Consider the following 16,397-nt stretch of genomic DNA (forward strand, 5'->3'; position numbering starts at 1 on the left):
TGGATTCTTTACCATTGCAACACCTGGGCAGATCACATATTATTAACTCCCTGTTGTAAAGGTATCCTACCCTTCTACTGCAATGTTAAAGCAAACATTATAGGGTTTACATTCTAACAGAGAAACTGTTACTAATAGCAAAAACATGTAGTTTATTCTTTAATTTTAAGCGTTATAAATACTTTATAGAAAAGGAAAGCTTGTATCAGATTTCTGTAGATATTTACATTTCAAGAAGATTGGCCCTAATAATGAATTACTTTATTTATGTTGAATAATGCATTTATTTACCACTTGATATGATACTTTTTGCTAAAGATCTTCTTCATAGAATTACTCAACTCAGAATTTCTTAGACTGTAGATTAATGGGTTCAGCATGGGAGTTATGACTGTATAAAACACACTCAACGATTTGTCAGTGGGGAAGGTCTTAGCAGGTCTTACATACATGAAAATACAGGGAACAAAGAAGCAGACGACCACAGTGATGTGGGAACCACAGGTCTGGAAGGCTTTCTGCCTCCCTTCCTGACTCACGTTCTTCAGAGAGTGCAGGATGATTCCATAGGAGACGAGTAAGAGTAAGAAAACAGTAGTACACATCAGTCCTCCATTGGCCACAACTAAGATGCCAATGACATAGGTGTCAGTACAGATGAGTTTCAATAAGGGGTACATGTCACACATAAAGTGATCAATGACATTGGGGCCACAAAAAGGGAGTCCATAAACAGTGACAAGTTGAATTACTGAGTGCACAACACCACCAACAAATGACAACAGCAGCAGCACAACACACACCCTCTGCCTCATGATCACCAAATAATGCAAGGGCTTACAGATGGCCACATAGCAGTCACAAGCCATCACCAGCAGAAGGACAATCTCTGATCCACCAAAAAAGTGCTCTGTAAACAGCTGGGTCAGACAAGTTTGGAAGGATATGGTATTTTCCCCAAAGTACAAGTCTGTAATCAATCTAGGGAAGATCAAAGAGGCATACATTAGATCTATAAATGATAAGCAAGCAAGAAAAAAGTACATCAGTGAGTTCAGGGTCTTACTGACAGTTATAGTCACCACAATGAGCAGGTTGCCCACCAGAGTGAAAATGTAGAAGAGCAAGAACAGAACAAAAAGGACTTTCTGCTCCTTTGGATTCTGTGTGAGGCCCAGGAGGACAAAGTAAGTTACATTGTTCCTTGATTCCGTCTAGTCTGGACAGGAGCTGAGTTCATGAATTAGAAGTAGTTTACTTACAAAGCAAGATGGGGGTGCAGTTTATGCATTATAAAATTCTTTTAAATAAATGATTGAAAAAGATGAAGCTTATAATGCATAAACTGCAAAATTATCTATCTGTGTCCACTGTGTCATAGACATTTTTAACACCAAGTTGAATAAGGCATAGTTCCCTAACCTCAGTGATATAATACAAAATTCCTGACCCTTTAGTAAGTGCCTTTATAAGAATATTCACACAAGTTTACAATTAATATGTCAATATAATAGATCAACCTAAAGCATAATAGCAATCAAACTGAATATAATATCAGTCAAGCTGAAGTCAGAGAAGACTTCCCAAAGGATGCTATATTTAATGTGGAGCTCTGAAGGAAACATGAAAGAACAAGAGAATATAAGAAAGGAATTCCTTAAAAATGGTACACCATTTATAAAGTCACAAAGATGTAATACTTGAGATCCATTAAAGCTAATTTCTATATTCATTGTGAGTAGATAAAACTTTATATAGAAGATCACTGTCCTGAATTGTCTCGAACCTCACTGAGACTTCATTTCTAGGGTCTTCAGTTGAATATTCTTCATTTTCTGCCCAATAAATGCCAAAGCACTTTAAGTTTGCCTCCAGTCTGTATATTTCTTTTTATTTTCAACTTTGTTTTAAAATTCTACATAAATCTGTACAATGACTAAAAAAAAAAATTATTACAAATGAAGCTTTGGAATCCAGCACCTGTTACACTTTGACAGTTTTGCTGGACAATGAAAACAGCTATTAGATATTGTAAAACAACACAAAACAAAATATATGCAACATCTCCAACTTTGGACATACCATTGGATATCAATTTAGTATATATAAAAATAAATTTTAAATATTCCATAATAAAAAAGGAGTTCCCTATGTCATTAAATGATACCACCTTCCATGTAATTGCTCAGACTCCTACCCCCATCCACCAAAAAAATACCACACAATGTTCTTCACTCCCTATTGTTCTCTTACTTAGGAATACCTTTAGCAAACCTGTTGTCTCTATTTTCAAAATACATCACAAATTTGATCATTCTCTACCCTCCATTTCATTCCCAGCCCAATGCAACAGCCTCCTGTCATGCTTTTCCACTTTTATTCTGGGCTCCAAAAAAATGTTCTCTTAAAGCAAATCACATGATTCTCTTTAAATCTTGTTCTAATTATATCGCTACATTCCTCAAAACTCCTGCAGTGTACCGAACTGAACTCCCTATGTTATATAGCAGTTTCCCACTCATGGGGGCGGAGTGGGAGGGAGCTCTAAGAAGGATGATATATACATGTACATATAGCTGATTAACTTTGTTGTATAGCAGAAACTAACACTATATTGTAAAGCCCTTATGCTCTAATAAAAAATAAACTCCTATGTTGGATTTCAATCATGTACTCAAAATTTAATATATCACATTTAAGTTTACAGCAACAAGAACTATAATCTCTATTTCAGTTGAAGAAACTTAAGGCACAGAACATTCAGTTAATGTTCCCAAGGTCACACATTTTTACATGATAAAAGTATAATTGAATTTAAATTTGATTACTTTCAAAGTAATTTCCTACATAATAAAATCACACAATTATGAAATGTGCTTCCCACTATTTACTGTTAGTCTTACCTGTGGAGACTTGCTCATTATCTGAAGAATAAATTTTTAAATCACTCATTTGGATCTGGAATTCTTCTTTCATCAAGTTTGACAATAGAGGGCAAAAGTCTGCATTATTTCTTTCTTTTTATTTTATTTTTATTTATTTATTTATTTTTTATATTTTTTTAATGTTTTATTTTATTTTAACTGTACAATATTGTATTGGTTTTGCCATATATCAAAAAGAAATAGTTTATATCACTCCAGTGGCTTTTCATTTTCTCCATAGAGTTTTCTGATTATTCAAGATAATTCTTTTTAATTTGTACTCTAAGTTATTTAAAAGAAATTTCACACATACACAGAAAAAAATACCACATTAGGATAATTTACCAAAAACACAAACAAATCCTATATTTACATAGTAAGATAGCAACCAGTCATTTCCCAGAAAAAGATTTCTCTAGTAACTTATTTTCCTACTATTTTCAAAATAGAAAAAAAAAATCATTCAATCATTTAGTTCTTTTTTTTATCATGTTAGTAAGTCCAGAATAGTTGAGCTGAGAATTTGACAGAAATTCTTGTGCTATTCTCTCTTTTTATGCAATGCTTTAAGCCTAACAAAGGACCCCCTGAAAATTTTATATCAGTTCCCAAAAGGATATCACCTTTGTCCTGATATTGGCAAAGATAACTAGACCTTTTATCCTTCCTAACCACATTTATCATTGAGTCATAAAATTGGAGTGTGTCTTGCTTAATTAAATTCACTGGGGTTTTTCACTAAATGTTTAAAGTATCTGTACATATAAAGATAATGTGAGGTCAAATCATATAATTAGGGTCAAGAAGTGTAACATGATAGCTCAGGTTGTAAAGAATCTGCCTGCAATGCAGGAGAACCCAGTTTGATTCCTGGGTCAGGAAGATTCGCTGGTGAAGGGATATGCTACCCACTCCAGTATTTTTGGGCTTCCCTTGTGGCTCAGCTGGTAAAGAACGTGCCTGCAACCTGGGAGGCCTGAATTTGATCCCTGCGTTTGGAAGATCCCCTGGAGAAGGGAAAGGCTCCAGTATTATGGCCTGGAGAATTCCATGGACTGTATAGTCCACGGGATCTCAAAGAGTCAGACATGACTGAACCACTTTCGTTAACATATAGCTAGTGTAACATGGAGGAAAATATAGTCTTAGAACAATTATGAAGTTATTGCAACTCAGGAATAAAATATCAGCCCAGGAATTTTGTTCTAGTTCACCTAATTAAAGACATATTTCCCAAACTGCCACAGCAAGCTTTTGTTTCTTTTTATTTAATTATTACTAAGATTATTCTGCCTTAAACTTTGTTTAGATATATAATAATTTTATCACTGATTTACTAATTATTTACCTAATAGTTTTGTTTTTGTTTTTATTTTAAAGTACTTATTTAAAGCCAAGAACTCTACTATGAGTGAGGACACAGTAAATAGTAAAATGATGGGAGTGGGTCATGTAAAAGTTCCTTCTCTCAAGAATCTCATATTCTTATGAAGAGTAGAACAATAAAGGAAAAAAGTTAATGAGGTAATTATAGACTTATTCGCTGATAATAAGACAACAAATAGAGGATGGTGACAGAAATAAGCAAATTTTGCTATGGATAATATATTCAGAGAAGATGATTTTTAAGGTGATGTTAAAGCTGAAATCCAAACACTAGAATGTTTCTAACATTGGAAGCACTGTGACAGACAGCAAAATTAAGTAAAATTTAATTATAAAATTACTTAATTTCAGAGATGATGCTACTTCATTTCAGAGATGTGACAGCAAAATTAAGTAAAATTTAATTATAAAATTACTTCATTTTGGAGATGATGCTATTTGAGGAAAACTCTAAAAATTCAAAGAAAAAATTTTAAGTTCTGTGTACTTAAAAAATGGTGAAGGCATGCACTATTCTCTTATTCTTAATTTTTAAAGGGAAAGCTTTCAACTTGTGTGCCCTGTGGATCTGTTATACACAGCTCTATTATGTTGAGATACATTGCTTCTGTACCTAATTTACTGAGAACTTTTCATCTCAAAAGGATGTTGAATTTCTATGCTGCCCATGAACACAACAAAGAGGAAATTAAGAAGCAATTTCATTTATAGTAGCATCAAAGAGAATAAAATAATTAAGAGCAAACTTAAGTGAGAGATTAAGTCTTCTACACTGAAAACTACAAAATATTGGTGAAAGGCGTTAAAAAAAACTCAACAAACCTGTCCACCCGCATGCTGGCTACTGTGGGAAGTTCTGAAACGCAAGCCATGTGCAACCATGCTCACTCACCAGGTACAGGGGCTCCAGATCCATGACTTCTTGGCCCCCAGTCCCACCATGGGCTGGTCAAGATCAGACTCTGAACTCCTGCACCTGCCACAGAAACCCCAGGATGAGTTTCCCCCACCAGTGGGGTAGGTCCAGGACCCACTAGGGTGTGGCTTCAAACACCAATAGGTGGACACCACCCCTGGGATCATAAAGATCCTTCAGCCCACCATGCCAGGATTCACCTCACTTCCCAGGGGAAATATCAGCCTAGGACCCCACTAGGCCCTGGCCCCACCCACCAGGAATCCAACACAGTCAGGATTCCCTGGACCCAACACAACTACCAGTGGACTGGCACTAACCTCAGTACCCAGGCTCACCCACTAGTGGGTGGACACAGGCCCTAATACCCGATAGGCCTCAGCCTCAGCCACCAGTGATCAACACTAGCCCCAGAATCACTGGGACCTACAGCCAGCTGTGTCAATATCTGGATCAAACAACCAGCATATTGTCATAAGCAGAAGTATACATTTCTTTTCTAGGGGCAGTTGGAATATTCTCCAGGTTGGATCACATGCTAGGAGACACAGAAATAAGTCTCAGTTTTTAAGTTTGAAATCATATAAAGCATCTTATCGAATCATAGTATATGAGACTAAAAATGAACTACAAGGGGAGAAAAAAAGGCAAACATGGAGGCTGAACTAACACTACTACACAAGCAATGGTCAGTGAAATCCTCAAAGAGGAAACTGAAAAATGCTTGCAGACACATGAAAATTTATTCAAAATCTGAGAGATGAAGTAAAAACAGTTCTAAGTAAAGTTTCTAGTAATACAAACTTACCACATATTCCAGTAGACACCCTGAGTCAGCCAAATTTAAATGGAGTACATTTTTTCTTTTAATACAATGAATGTTTAACATTTTGGGTACAAACTAGTGAAAATTCTTCTGATTTTCTGTAACCTATATGTTCTTGACTTAAATGATAAATCAAAGGTGTTTTCTTTGCTTTTAATTTAGTGGTTCTATAATAGTTTGGGGCCAAAGATTGTTAAGAAAGCATCTGATAAGGTTCTGGCATTACATGTTTCTTATTATAATTCAAACCACTACATAGGAACTGAGGCATAAAGCATGTATTTACCATTTTCTGAAATTATAATTGGATCACTTATACTTAGCAATATGAAAGCCCCCAATATTTAGCACATATTGAAGAAATATCAACTATGAGCTTCCCTTTATTCTTTGGTGAAAGAAATAAAAAGCATTCTAGATCTTCTAATCAGAAAACTGGAAGTAAAAAGTGAAAGAGAAAGTTGATCAGTCGTATCCAATTCTTTGTGACCCCATGGACTACACAGTCCATGGAAATCTCCAGGCCAGAGTACTGGAGTGGGTAGCGTTTCCCTTCTCCAGGGGTTTTTCCCAACCCAGGGATCAAACCCAGGTCTCCCTCATTGCAGGTGGATTCTTACCAGATGAGCTACCAGGGAAGCTCTCTAATCAGAAAGAAAGTGAATAATGAATTGCATACTTCCAAATTATGAGAATGGGAAGAGCTCACACTAGATACTGCAGTGAACATGGTTTGGATCAAGGATTCATCGTTCCCTATGGTGTGATGTAGAGATATGGAAAGTGGATCCAGGATGAAATAACTATGAATGTACATATCAAAGTTCTTGCTGCCTTGAGTTTATAAAGATAATTATCTTTAAGCTTTTTAAAGTGATTTCTTTTCAGAGTGTGAAGTGGAAACATTTCTCTCTGATCATAAGGGTAAATGAATTTTCCCAGTATATATACTGAATAATTATTCTGCTTCCCAGAAACCTGCAATACCACTACTTTCATATGTTAAAATATATATATGTATTTTTTTCTTAACTTTCTCTTTTGTTTAATTAGTATATGTATCCATGAGCCAGTAACATAGGGCCTAAATGACTGCACTGTTTCAGATACTATTGTAGCACAAAAAAAACCCATCATTTATGGTTTTAAAGCAACAACATTCACTTTACTATAGTTAGTGATTTCAATGGGTCAGGAATTTGCTTAGTTCAGTCAAGTACTTCTAGCTCTGCATCTGTCATAAGTTTGCAGTTAGAAACAGGTTGAAGTCACCTAAAACGTTTATTCACTCTTATATCTGGTACCTAAACTTGGAAACCCTGGACAATGAGGACTAGAATAGCTGGTACTATTGAGATTATAACAATAGGGACGTAATGTGACAGGACGGATGTCCTGAGAAAAACAGGAAGGGACAACAGAGCTGGCTCTTGTACACAGAGGAAAGGCCATGTGAGAACAGAGTGAGAAGACAGTTGTCAGCAAACCACAAAGCAAGGCCTCCAGAACCAGCCTTGCTGTCCCTTTGATCGTGGACTTCTAACCTCTTATCTAAGAGAAAATAAACATCTTCTGTTGAAACTACCTAGTCTGGTGTATTTTCTATGAGAATCTAAGCCAACTAATATAATGGTGAGATGGATAATGATGACAATGATAAACTGCAATCTAGGTTTGTGAAGAACAGTTTGAAATGAATCCCAGAGTTCAATTCAGTAAAATCCAGCCCCCTTCCAATTACCAAGTGTGATGATTTTCCAAAGTCAGAGCATTTTGAATAATAGTCATCAGTCATTCTTCAATCGATCTTTATGATATCACCACAAATAGGTACCATAAATGTGCATCCTAACCTTTCTCTCAGGGATCTGAGACAATTTGCAATCAGTATTACCCCCAGGGCAAGGAGAAATACTTTCTGGGGATTACTGTTTGAAGCTAACACTCATTCCTGCGTGCCAAACGCTGCTGTCCTCCCCTGGTCAGAATATAGACCTGAAACAGAGTGCTGGCCATTTCTTCAGCAACCTAGAAAGCATATTAAAAAGCAGAGACATTACTTTGCCAACAAAGGTCTGTCAAGTCAAGGCTATGGTTTTTCCAGTGGTCATGTATGGATGTGAGAGTTGGACTGTGAAGAAAGCTGAGCACCAAAGAATTGACGCTTTTGAACTATAGTGTTGGAGACTCTTGAGAGTCCCTTGGACTGCAAAGATATCCAACCAGCCCATTCTAAAGGAAATCGGTCCTGGGTGTTTATTGGAAGGACTGATGCTGAAGCTGAAACTCCAGTACTTTGGTCACCTCATGCGAAGAGTTGACTCATTGGAAAAGACTCTGATGCTGGGAGGGATTGTGGGCAGGAGCAGAAGGGGACAACAGAGGATGAGATGGCTGGATGGCATCACTGACTCAATGGACATGAGTTTGGGTAAACTCTGGGAGTTGGTGATGGACAGGGAGGTCTGGCGTGCTGCAATTCATGGGGTTGCAAAGAGTCTGACACAACTGAGCTACTGAACTGAACTTAACTGAGCCAGTTTATTCATCAGCAGCAGAGAATGGCAATTTGAGGACTGCAAACTTACCAAGCTCTTGTACCAGTTCCTGAATGTTTCCCTGGTGACTAAGTTGGCAAAGAATCCACCTGCAATGCAGGAGACTGCCTGCAATGCAGTTGACCCATGTTCAATCCCTGGGTCAGGAAGATAGCCTAGAAAAGGAAATAGCAACCCACTCTAGTATTCTTGCCTGGAAAACCCACTGGACAGAGGAACTTGGCAGACTACAGTTCAAAGGATCCCAAGAATTGGACATGACGTATTGACAAAACCACCAAGGCAATAAAAATATTTTTATGGAAGGGGGAAAAGAACTTTTAAAGGGTTCTAGTAACTCTCATCTCCTCAACTCAGGAGTCTCCCAAGAGCTTCTGATGTATCCCTCTCTGAACCACAGCATGGAAACTTTTTGAAGATAATAACCTGGAAAAATCATAGAGCTCAACTTGTTTGGTTCCCATCTCTCAGTCATCACTGTCAATTGTTTCTGACATCTAGTATCATGCAAAGAATTATTTTGTACTATATTCAAGCTTATTTGCTTATTTTTCCAAAAACCTATATATCAATATTTATAGCAGCTTTATTTATAAATTCAAATATCTGGAAACAATAAAAAAATCAGTTAATGCAGCAAGGGACAAACAAATTGTGATATATCCATTAAATGGAACACCACAGCAACAAAATTAATAAACTATTGATAAATACAATAATGCACATAAATCTCAATAGCATGAAACTAAGTTCAAGAAGCCAGATTTAAAAGACTACATACTGAATATGATCTAACATACAAAATATATTAAAAATTGTGCCAGAATTGTTTTAGCTAATAAGCAAATTCAACAGTTGCAGGATAAAAACTCAACATACAAAAATCAATTCCATCTGTATATACCAACAATGAACCATCTAAAAAGCAATTTAAGTAAATAATCTGATTCACAACAGCATCAGAAAGAATAAATACTTAGAAATAAATTATATAATATAAATTTTAGTATATGCTATATAATTATTAATTATATGATACATCATATAACACTGAAGAGAGAAATTAAAGACACAAATAAATGAAAAGATATTCCATGTTCAAGAATGGAAAAATAAATGTTGGTAAAATGCCTACATTATCCAAGCAATATACAGATTTTAAAAAAATCCCTATCAAAATTTCAATGGTGTTTTTCCAAAGAATTAGGAAAAAACAAGCATAAATTTGATATAGAATCACATAAGACCCCAAAGTGTGAAAAAATTTTAAGAAAGAACAAGCTCGAGACATCACACTTTCTTATTTCTATGTATGCTTACATATTGAGAGTAATCAAAACTGTGTGGTCCCAGGCTTTTAACTTTGTAATGGAGGCATTTTTCAAAAATAAAGTTTTACATATCTGAAAAAAGTGTGGTGCCAGTATAAAAAATCAATGGAACCCAATAACAAGATCAGAAATATATGCATGTGTATATGATCAACTGATCTTTTAAAAAGTGGTCAAGATTACACTCTGAGGAAAGAAAAGTCTCTACACAGTGTTGAGAAAACTATATAACCATATGCAAAGAATGAAACTAGACCCTTGCTATGGTTTGAATGTTTGTGTCCCTAAAATTCATATGTTGAAATCCTCACGTTCAATGTGATAACATTAAGATGTGGAGCCTCAGGTAGGTAGGTAGATCATGAAGCACATGTTTCATGAATGAAATTAATGTCTTATAAAGGAGGAATGTTGGTGAGGATGTAAAAAAAGTTGGAACCCTTAAACACTCTTGGTAGGAATAAAAATTGATCAGCCACTGTGGAAAGCAATATAGTGGTTCCTAAAATAACTAAAAATAAAACTACTTTATGATCTAACATTTCCATTTCCGGGTACTTTTTCAAAGGAAATGGTATCAGTTTCTCCAGGAGATACATAACCTCTCTTATCAAATGAAGTATTATTCACAATAGCCAAGCTTCTAAAACAACTAAAGTTCAGTCAACAGATGAAAGGACAAAGAAATGAGGCACTTATAACCAATAGACTATTATTCAGGCATAAAATGAAGGAAATTACGCCTTTAGGACATACATGGGCCTGGGAAATATTAAGTTAGATTATAATGGCACCACACTCCAGTACTCTTGCCTGGAAGATCCCATGGATGGAGGAGCCTGGTGGGCTGCAGTCCATGGGGTCGCTAAGAGTCGGACACGACTGAGCGACTTCACTTTCCCTTTTCACTTTCATGCATTGGAGAAGGAAATGGCAACCCACTCCAGTATTCTTGCCTGGAGAATCCCAGGGACGGGGGAGCCTGGTGGGCTGCTGTCTATGGGGTCGCACAGAGTTGGACATGACTGAAGCAACTTAGCAGCAGCAGCAGCAGCATACCAGGTATAGCGAAATAAAAATTGTACTATCTTACTTACCTGTAGAATCTACTAACAAACAAACTCTTAAAAGCAGAGAGTAGAATGTAAATTTTAGGGACTGAAGGTGTGTGATAAATGGGAAGATATTGTTCAAAGGATCCAAACTTTAAGTTATAAAATGAATAATTTCTGGGGGTCTAATATAAAGTATGTTGGCTACATGTGCTCAGTCATGTCCAGTTCTTCACGACCCCATGAACTGTAGCTCACCAGGCTCCTCGGTCCATGAGATTTCCCAGGCAACAACATTGGAGCGAGTTGCCATTTCCTACTGTAGGGGACCTTCCTGACCCAGGGATTGAACCTGGCTTCCTTATGTCGCCTGCATTGGCAGGCGGATTCTTTGCCACTGGCGCCACCTGGTGGCTCAGACAGTAAAGAATCCTCGTGCAATGCTGGAGAGCTGGGCTGGATCCGTTGGTGAGAAAGATCCCCTTGAGGAGGGCACTGGAACCCACTTCGGTATTTTGCCTGGAGAATCCCCATGGACAGAGGACCCTGACGGGCTACGGTCCATGGCATGGGGTCGCAAGAGTAGATCACGACTGAGCCACTAAGCACAGCGCTACCTGGGAAGCTTATGTTGGTTGGCTATAGTTTATTAAACCGTATTGTGCCCTTGGTTTGTTTGTTTGTTTGTTTTCCTTTTCTTTTTTTTCTATTTTTGGCTGCATCGTGCAGCAAGAGGGATCTTAGTTCCACCACGGATCCAACTCAAGCCCGCTGCCTTAGAGCTTGCAAGTCCTAACCTCTTCAACAAAGCATATGTGAATAAAATCATCTCACTGCACTTCTGAAATATACACTTTAGTTTGTCGACTATATTCCAATAAAGCTAGGAGGGAACGTCTACATGCGGTGTGATTCAATTTGATTGACAAATGGCAAACAAAAGGAAAACAGTAAAACCTAAAGGAATGGAAATGGACCGGTGTCTTCCAGGACCTGGAGATGAAGGCAGGAAGTGACTACAAAGGTGCTGAAGAAATACTTTTTAAGATGAAACATTCTGCATATTGAATGTGACAGTGACTACACGACTTGTGTATTTGTCAAAACTTGTAAAACTTCGATTTTTTTTAATGACATGTACTGTGAAGATCATGTTATTAAAAAAGCTTAAAAAAACAGATGTCATACATTGAAAGTACAGATTCTTGGAAAATGTGAAAGAAGACATAATCCAGTTTAAAACAGTGGCATAAAAAATTCAAAAAGCTGAAGTTCCAAACTAAAAACATAGGGAGACTTGAACATAAGAGAAAACCTGCTAAGTGGAAGACCTATGCAGTTTGTGTATAAATATTGTGAATTCTCTGAAGATCAAATTCTTTCCCAATCAAATCTTATTCAGAAAACTAACTAAATATAGTTTTAAGCAGAATAGTTTATTGACATTTTGTTTTAAAGTATGAATATGTAAGAATAAACATAGCTCTGATAAGGAATACTAATAAAGGAGCCTTAGACTTATGAGATATAAAGGTTATTTTAAATAAAATATAATTATATTCTGTGTTAAATAATATATGAATAAAGAGATCAAGTGAAGATGAAGATAATATCACCCTGAATTTGATCCAAACACATGTCATATTTTTTATTGCATAGTTGAAATACCAAAGCTATGGGGAAAAATAATTATGCATCTAAAAAATAGCAACCTAGAGCAATAATTAGAATATAATTCCTACTTAACTCTTTACATCAAATGAGTGTAGATGGTTTAAAATTTTAAATATAAAACACAAAACAGAAAAAAAACCTGAAAAGTAAAATGTGGAGAAAATATTGAAGAATATTTTGATTACATTAAAATAGGGAAAATCTCTAAGAGCAAGACAAAATAAAGCTATAGAATAGTGGTCGATTTAATTTTGTGAATTTAAAAACTTTTATTTGTAGACAAAAAAAAAAAATTCTGTGCAGTATAAAAGTAAGAAAAACAAATCAGAAGCTAGAATAATAATGATTCCATAAACAAAGTAAATCAGATCATTTAAATTATATATATATAATATATATATTATATATATTAATATATATAATATAAATTAAATTATACACATTTAAAAGTATATAATTAAATGCCATTCAGTATGGATAAAGATGAACAATGCATAAATGTATAAAATTCATGTAAAATGCATAAAATTTCTTAATAAGCAATGCATTAAAAAGGGATACAGATCATTTTAAGTCTTTAAAAAGATACCAAATTCAACTTTATTTATTTATAGATAAAGTATACAAATAAAACACTTTCATTAGTCAGACTTTCATATATTGTAAATGTTTGCCAAGCACTGCTGCTGCTAAGTCACTTCAGTCATGTCTGACGCTGTGCGACCCCATAGATGGCAGCCCACGAGGCTGCCTCGTCCCTGGGATTCTCCAGGCAAGAACACTGGAGTGGGTTGCCATTTCCTTCTCCAATGCATGAAAGTGAAAAGTGAAAGTGAAGTCACTCAGTCGTATCAGACTCTTAGTGACCTCATGGATTGCACCTACCAGGCTCCTCCGTCCATGTGGTTTTGCCAGGCAAGAGTACTGGAGTCGGGTGCCATTGCCTTCTCCATGCCAAGCACTAGTTTTTTCAATTCAGTTCAGTTCAGTTGCTCAGTCGTGTCTGACTCTTTGCGACCCCATGAATTGCAGTACACCAGGCCTCCCTGTCCATCACCAACTCCCAGAGTTCACTCAAACTCATGTCCATCAAGTCAGTGATGCCATCCAGCCATCTCATCCTCTGTTGTCCCCTTCTCTTCCTGCCCCCAATCCCTCCCAGCATCAGAGTCTTTTGCAGTGAGTCAACTCTTCACATGAGGTGGACTAAGTATTGGAGTTTCAGCTTCAGCATCAGTCCTTCCAAAGAACACCCAGGACTGATTTCCTTTAGAATGGACTGGTTGGATCTCCTTGCAGTCCAAGGGACTCCCAAGAGTCTTCTCCAACACCACAGTTCAAAAGCATCATTTTGGAATGTGTCAAAAGGGCATTTTCCAAACTGAGTGGAGAAAAAAACTGATGAAAACATGAATAGGACTGAATACATCAGTGCTATTGTATTTTTATAACACAGTTAAGCAGTATGAGAAAACAGAATGTTAGTTTTATATACACTTGTATGTAAAAGCCTTCAGAGGGTTAAGAAGTAAAAGGCAAAGTTTATACACAGAGACATAGTAACAAAACTATGTGAAAAAAATGCATATTTTTGCAAAGATCATTACTTAAAGAATTTTAGAAACAAAGCAGAGTGACTGCCGGAGAAGGCAATGGCACCCCACTCCAGTGTTCTTGCCTGGAGAATCCCAGGGATGGGAGAGCCTGGTGGGAGAGTCTATGGTGTTGCACAGAGTCAGACACAACTGAAGCGACTCAGCAGCAGCAGCAGAGTGACTGCATCTGCAAGAACTGGGAGCTCTGGTTTGGGATGAGCAGGACTGTCACTCTACAGTACAGACTTTTCCATAAATTGTATTTCATATGAATTATTATCCACTATACTTTCAATACAGTGGGCTTCACCAGTAGCTCAAATGGTAAAGAATCTGCCTGCACTGCAGGAGACCAGAGTTCCATCCCTGGGTCGGGAAGATCCCCTGGCAAAAGAAATGGCAAATCACTCCAGTACTCTTGCCTGAAGAATTCCATGGGCAGAGGACCTGGTGGGCTACAGTCCATGGGATCACAAAGAGTCAGATATGACTGTGCAACTAACTCATTTTCATTTTATTTAAAAAATTAAATAATACATTAAAACATAATATGTTACACAAATGAAATTGAATAAGAGGATGGTCTATATAGAACTTTATTTTTTAACTAGTACAATAAAAATAGTGAAGGTAAAACCAAAAAATACTACTAAAGTAAACAAAGAATGAGAAAGAATTAAAAGTGAATCAGAAATTAAGCAAAAGATGTTGTGTTTATAAAATTGTCATTCACTAATAAATAGCATATTATTATTGACTCCCCACTTTAAATGTACTTTACCTCTCTAGGTGCCCGAGTAAAACAGACATTATGAATTTTACATTTTTGCAGAGAAACTTAATAATATCACAAATATGTAGTTAATTTTTAAATAATATTTTTATAAATCTCTTAATGAAAATTTTCCATTAGATTTATGAAATCTTTACTCTCCAAGATTATTTGCTTTAATATTAAAATACTTTTGTCATGATGGATAATGCACTTATTTACCACCTGGAACAACATATTTTTCTCCAGAGCTTCTTCATAGCATTAGTCAATTCAGAATTTCTTAGACTGTAGATTAATGGGTTCTACATGGGGGTTATGACTGTATAAAATACACTCAAAATGATTTGTCAATAGGGAAGGTCTTAGCAGCTCTCACATACATGAAAATACAGGGAACAAAGAAGCAGACAACCACAGTGACGTGGGAACCACATGTCTGGAGGGCTTTCCACCTCCCTTCCTGACTCAGGTTTTTCAGAGAGTGCAGGATGACTCCATAGGAGATGAGTAAGAGTAAGAAAACAATAGTACACATCAGTCCTCCATTGGCCACAACTAAGATGCCAATGATGTAGGTGTCAGTACAGACGAGTTTCAGTAAAGGGAACATGTCACAGAGAAAGTGATCAATGATATTGGGGCCACAGAATGGGAGCCCATAAAAGGTGAAAAGATGAATTACTGAGTGCACAAAGCCACCAACAAATGACAACACCAGAAGCATGAAACACACCCTTTGCCTCATGATCACCAAATAATGCAAGGGCTTACAGATGGCCACATAGTGGTCACAGGCCATCACCAGCAGAAGGACGATCTCTGATCCACCAAAAAAGTGTTCTGTAAACAGCTGGGTCAGACAAGTTTGGAAGGATATGGTATTTTCCCCAAAGTACAAGTCTGTAATCAATCTAGGGAAGATCAAAGAGGCATACATTAGATCTATAAATGATAAGCAAGCAAGAAAAATGTGCATAGGTGAGTTCAGGGTCTTACTGACAGTTATAGTCACCACAATGAGCAGGTTGCCCACCAGAGTGAAAATGTAGAAGAGCAAGAACAGAACAAAAAGGACTTTCTGCTCCTTTGGATTCTGTGTGAAGCCCAGGAGGACAAAGTAAGTTACATTGTTCCATGGTTCCATCCTGTCTGGACAGGAGCTGAGTTCACTCATTAAAGCAGTTTACCTACAAAACAAGATGGGGGGGTGCAGTTTATGCATTATAAGCTTCATCTTTTTTAGTCAGCCAGTTAAAAGAATTTACATGAATTATTTGTGTCCAATGTGTCACAGACATTATGAATACCAAGTTAAATAAGACATATTTCCCTACTCTCAGTGAATAGATAATTCCAGAAC

The 16,397-nt window shown here is 36.6% G+C and overlaps 2 protein-coding genes across 2 annotated transcripts; both read right to left on the reverse strand.

Annotated features, from left to right (window-relative positions):
• Positions 1-287: 287 nt before the first annotated feature.
• Positions 288-5,192, reverse strand: LOC139179057 (olfactory receptor 4A47-like). The gene is made up of 3 exons (XM_070778330.1): positions 5,133-5,192; positions 2,904-2,924; positions 288-1,214 (listed from the first exon to the last, which is right to left on the reverse strand). The coding sequence occupies exons 1-3, from the start codon at positions 5,190-5,192 to the stop codon at positions 288-290; spliced, it is 1,008 nt and encodes a 335-aa protein (XP_070634431.1).
• Positions 5,193-15,371: 10,179 nt separating this feature from the next.
• LOC139178865 (olfactory receptor 4A47-like) lies at positions 15,372-16,181 on the reverse strand. Its single transcript, XM_070777681.1, has one exon. The coding sequence runs from the start codon at positions 16,179-16,181 to the stop codon at positions 15,372-15,374; it is 810 nt and encodes a 269-aa protein (XP_070633782.1).
• Between the last annotated feature and the right edge of the window lie 216 nt (positions 16,182-16,397).

Source organism: Bos indicus, chromosome 23, assembly GCF_029378745.1.
Source record: "Bos indicus isolate NIAB-ARS_2022 breed Sahiwal x Tharparkar chromosome 23, NIAB-ARS_B.indTharparkar_mat_pri_1.0, whole genome shotgun sequence".
Taxonomy (NCBI): domain Eukaryota; kingdom Metazoa; phylum Chordata; class Mammalia; order Artiodactyla; family Bovidae; genus Bos; species Bos indicus.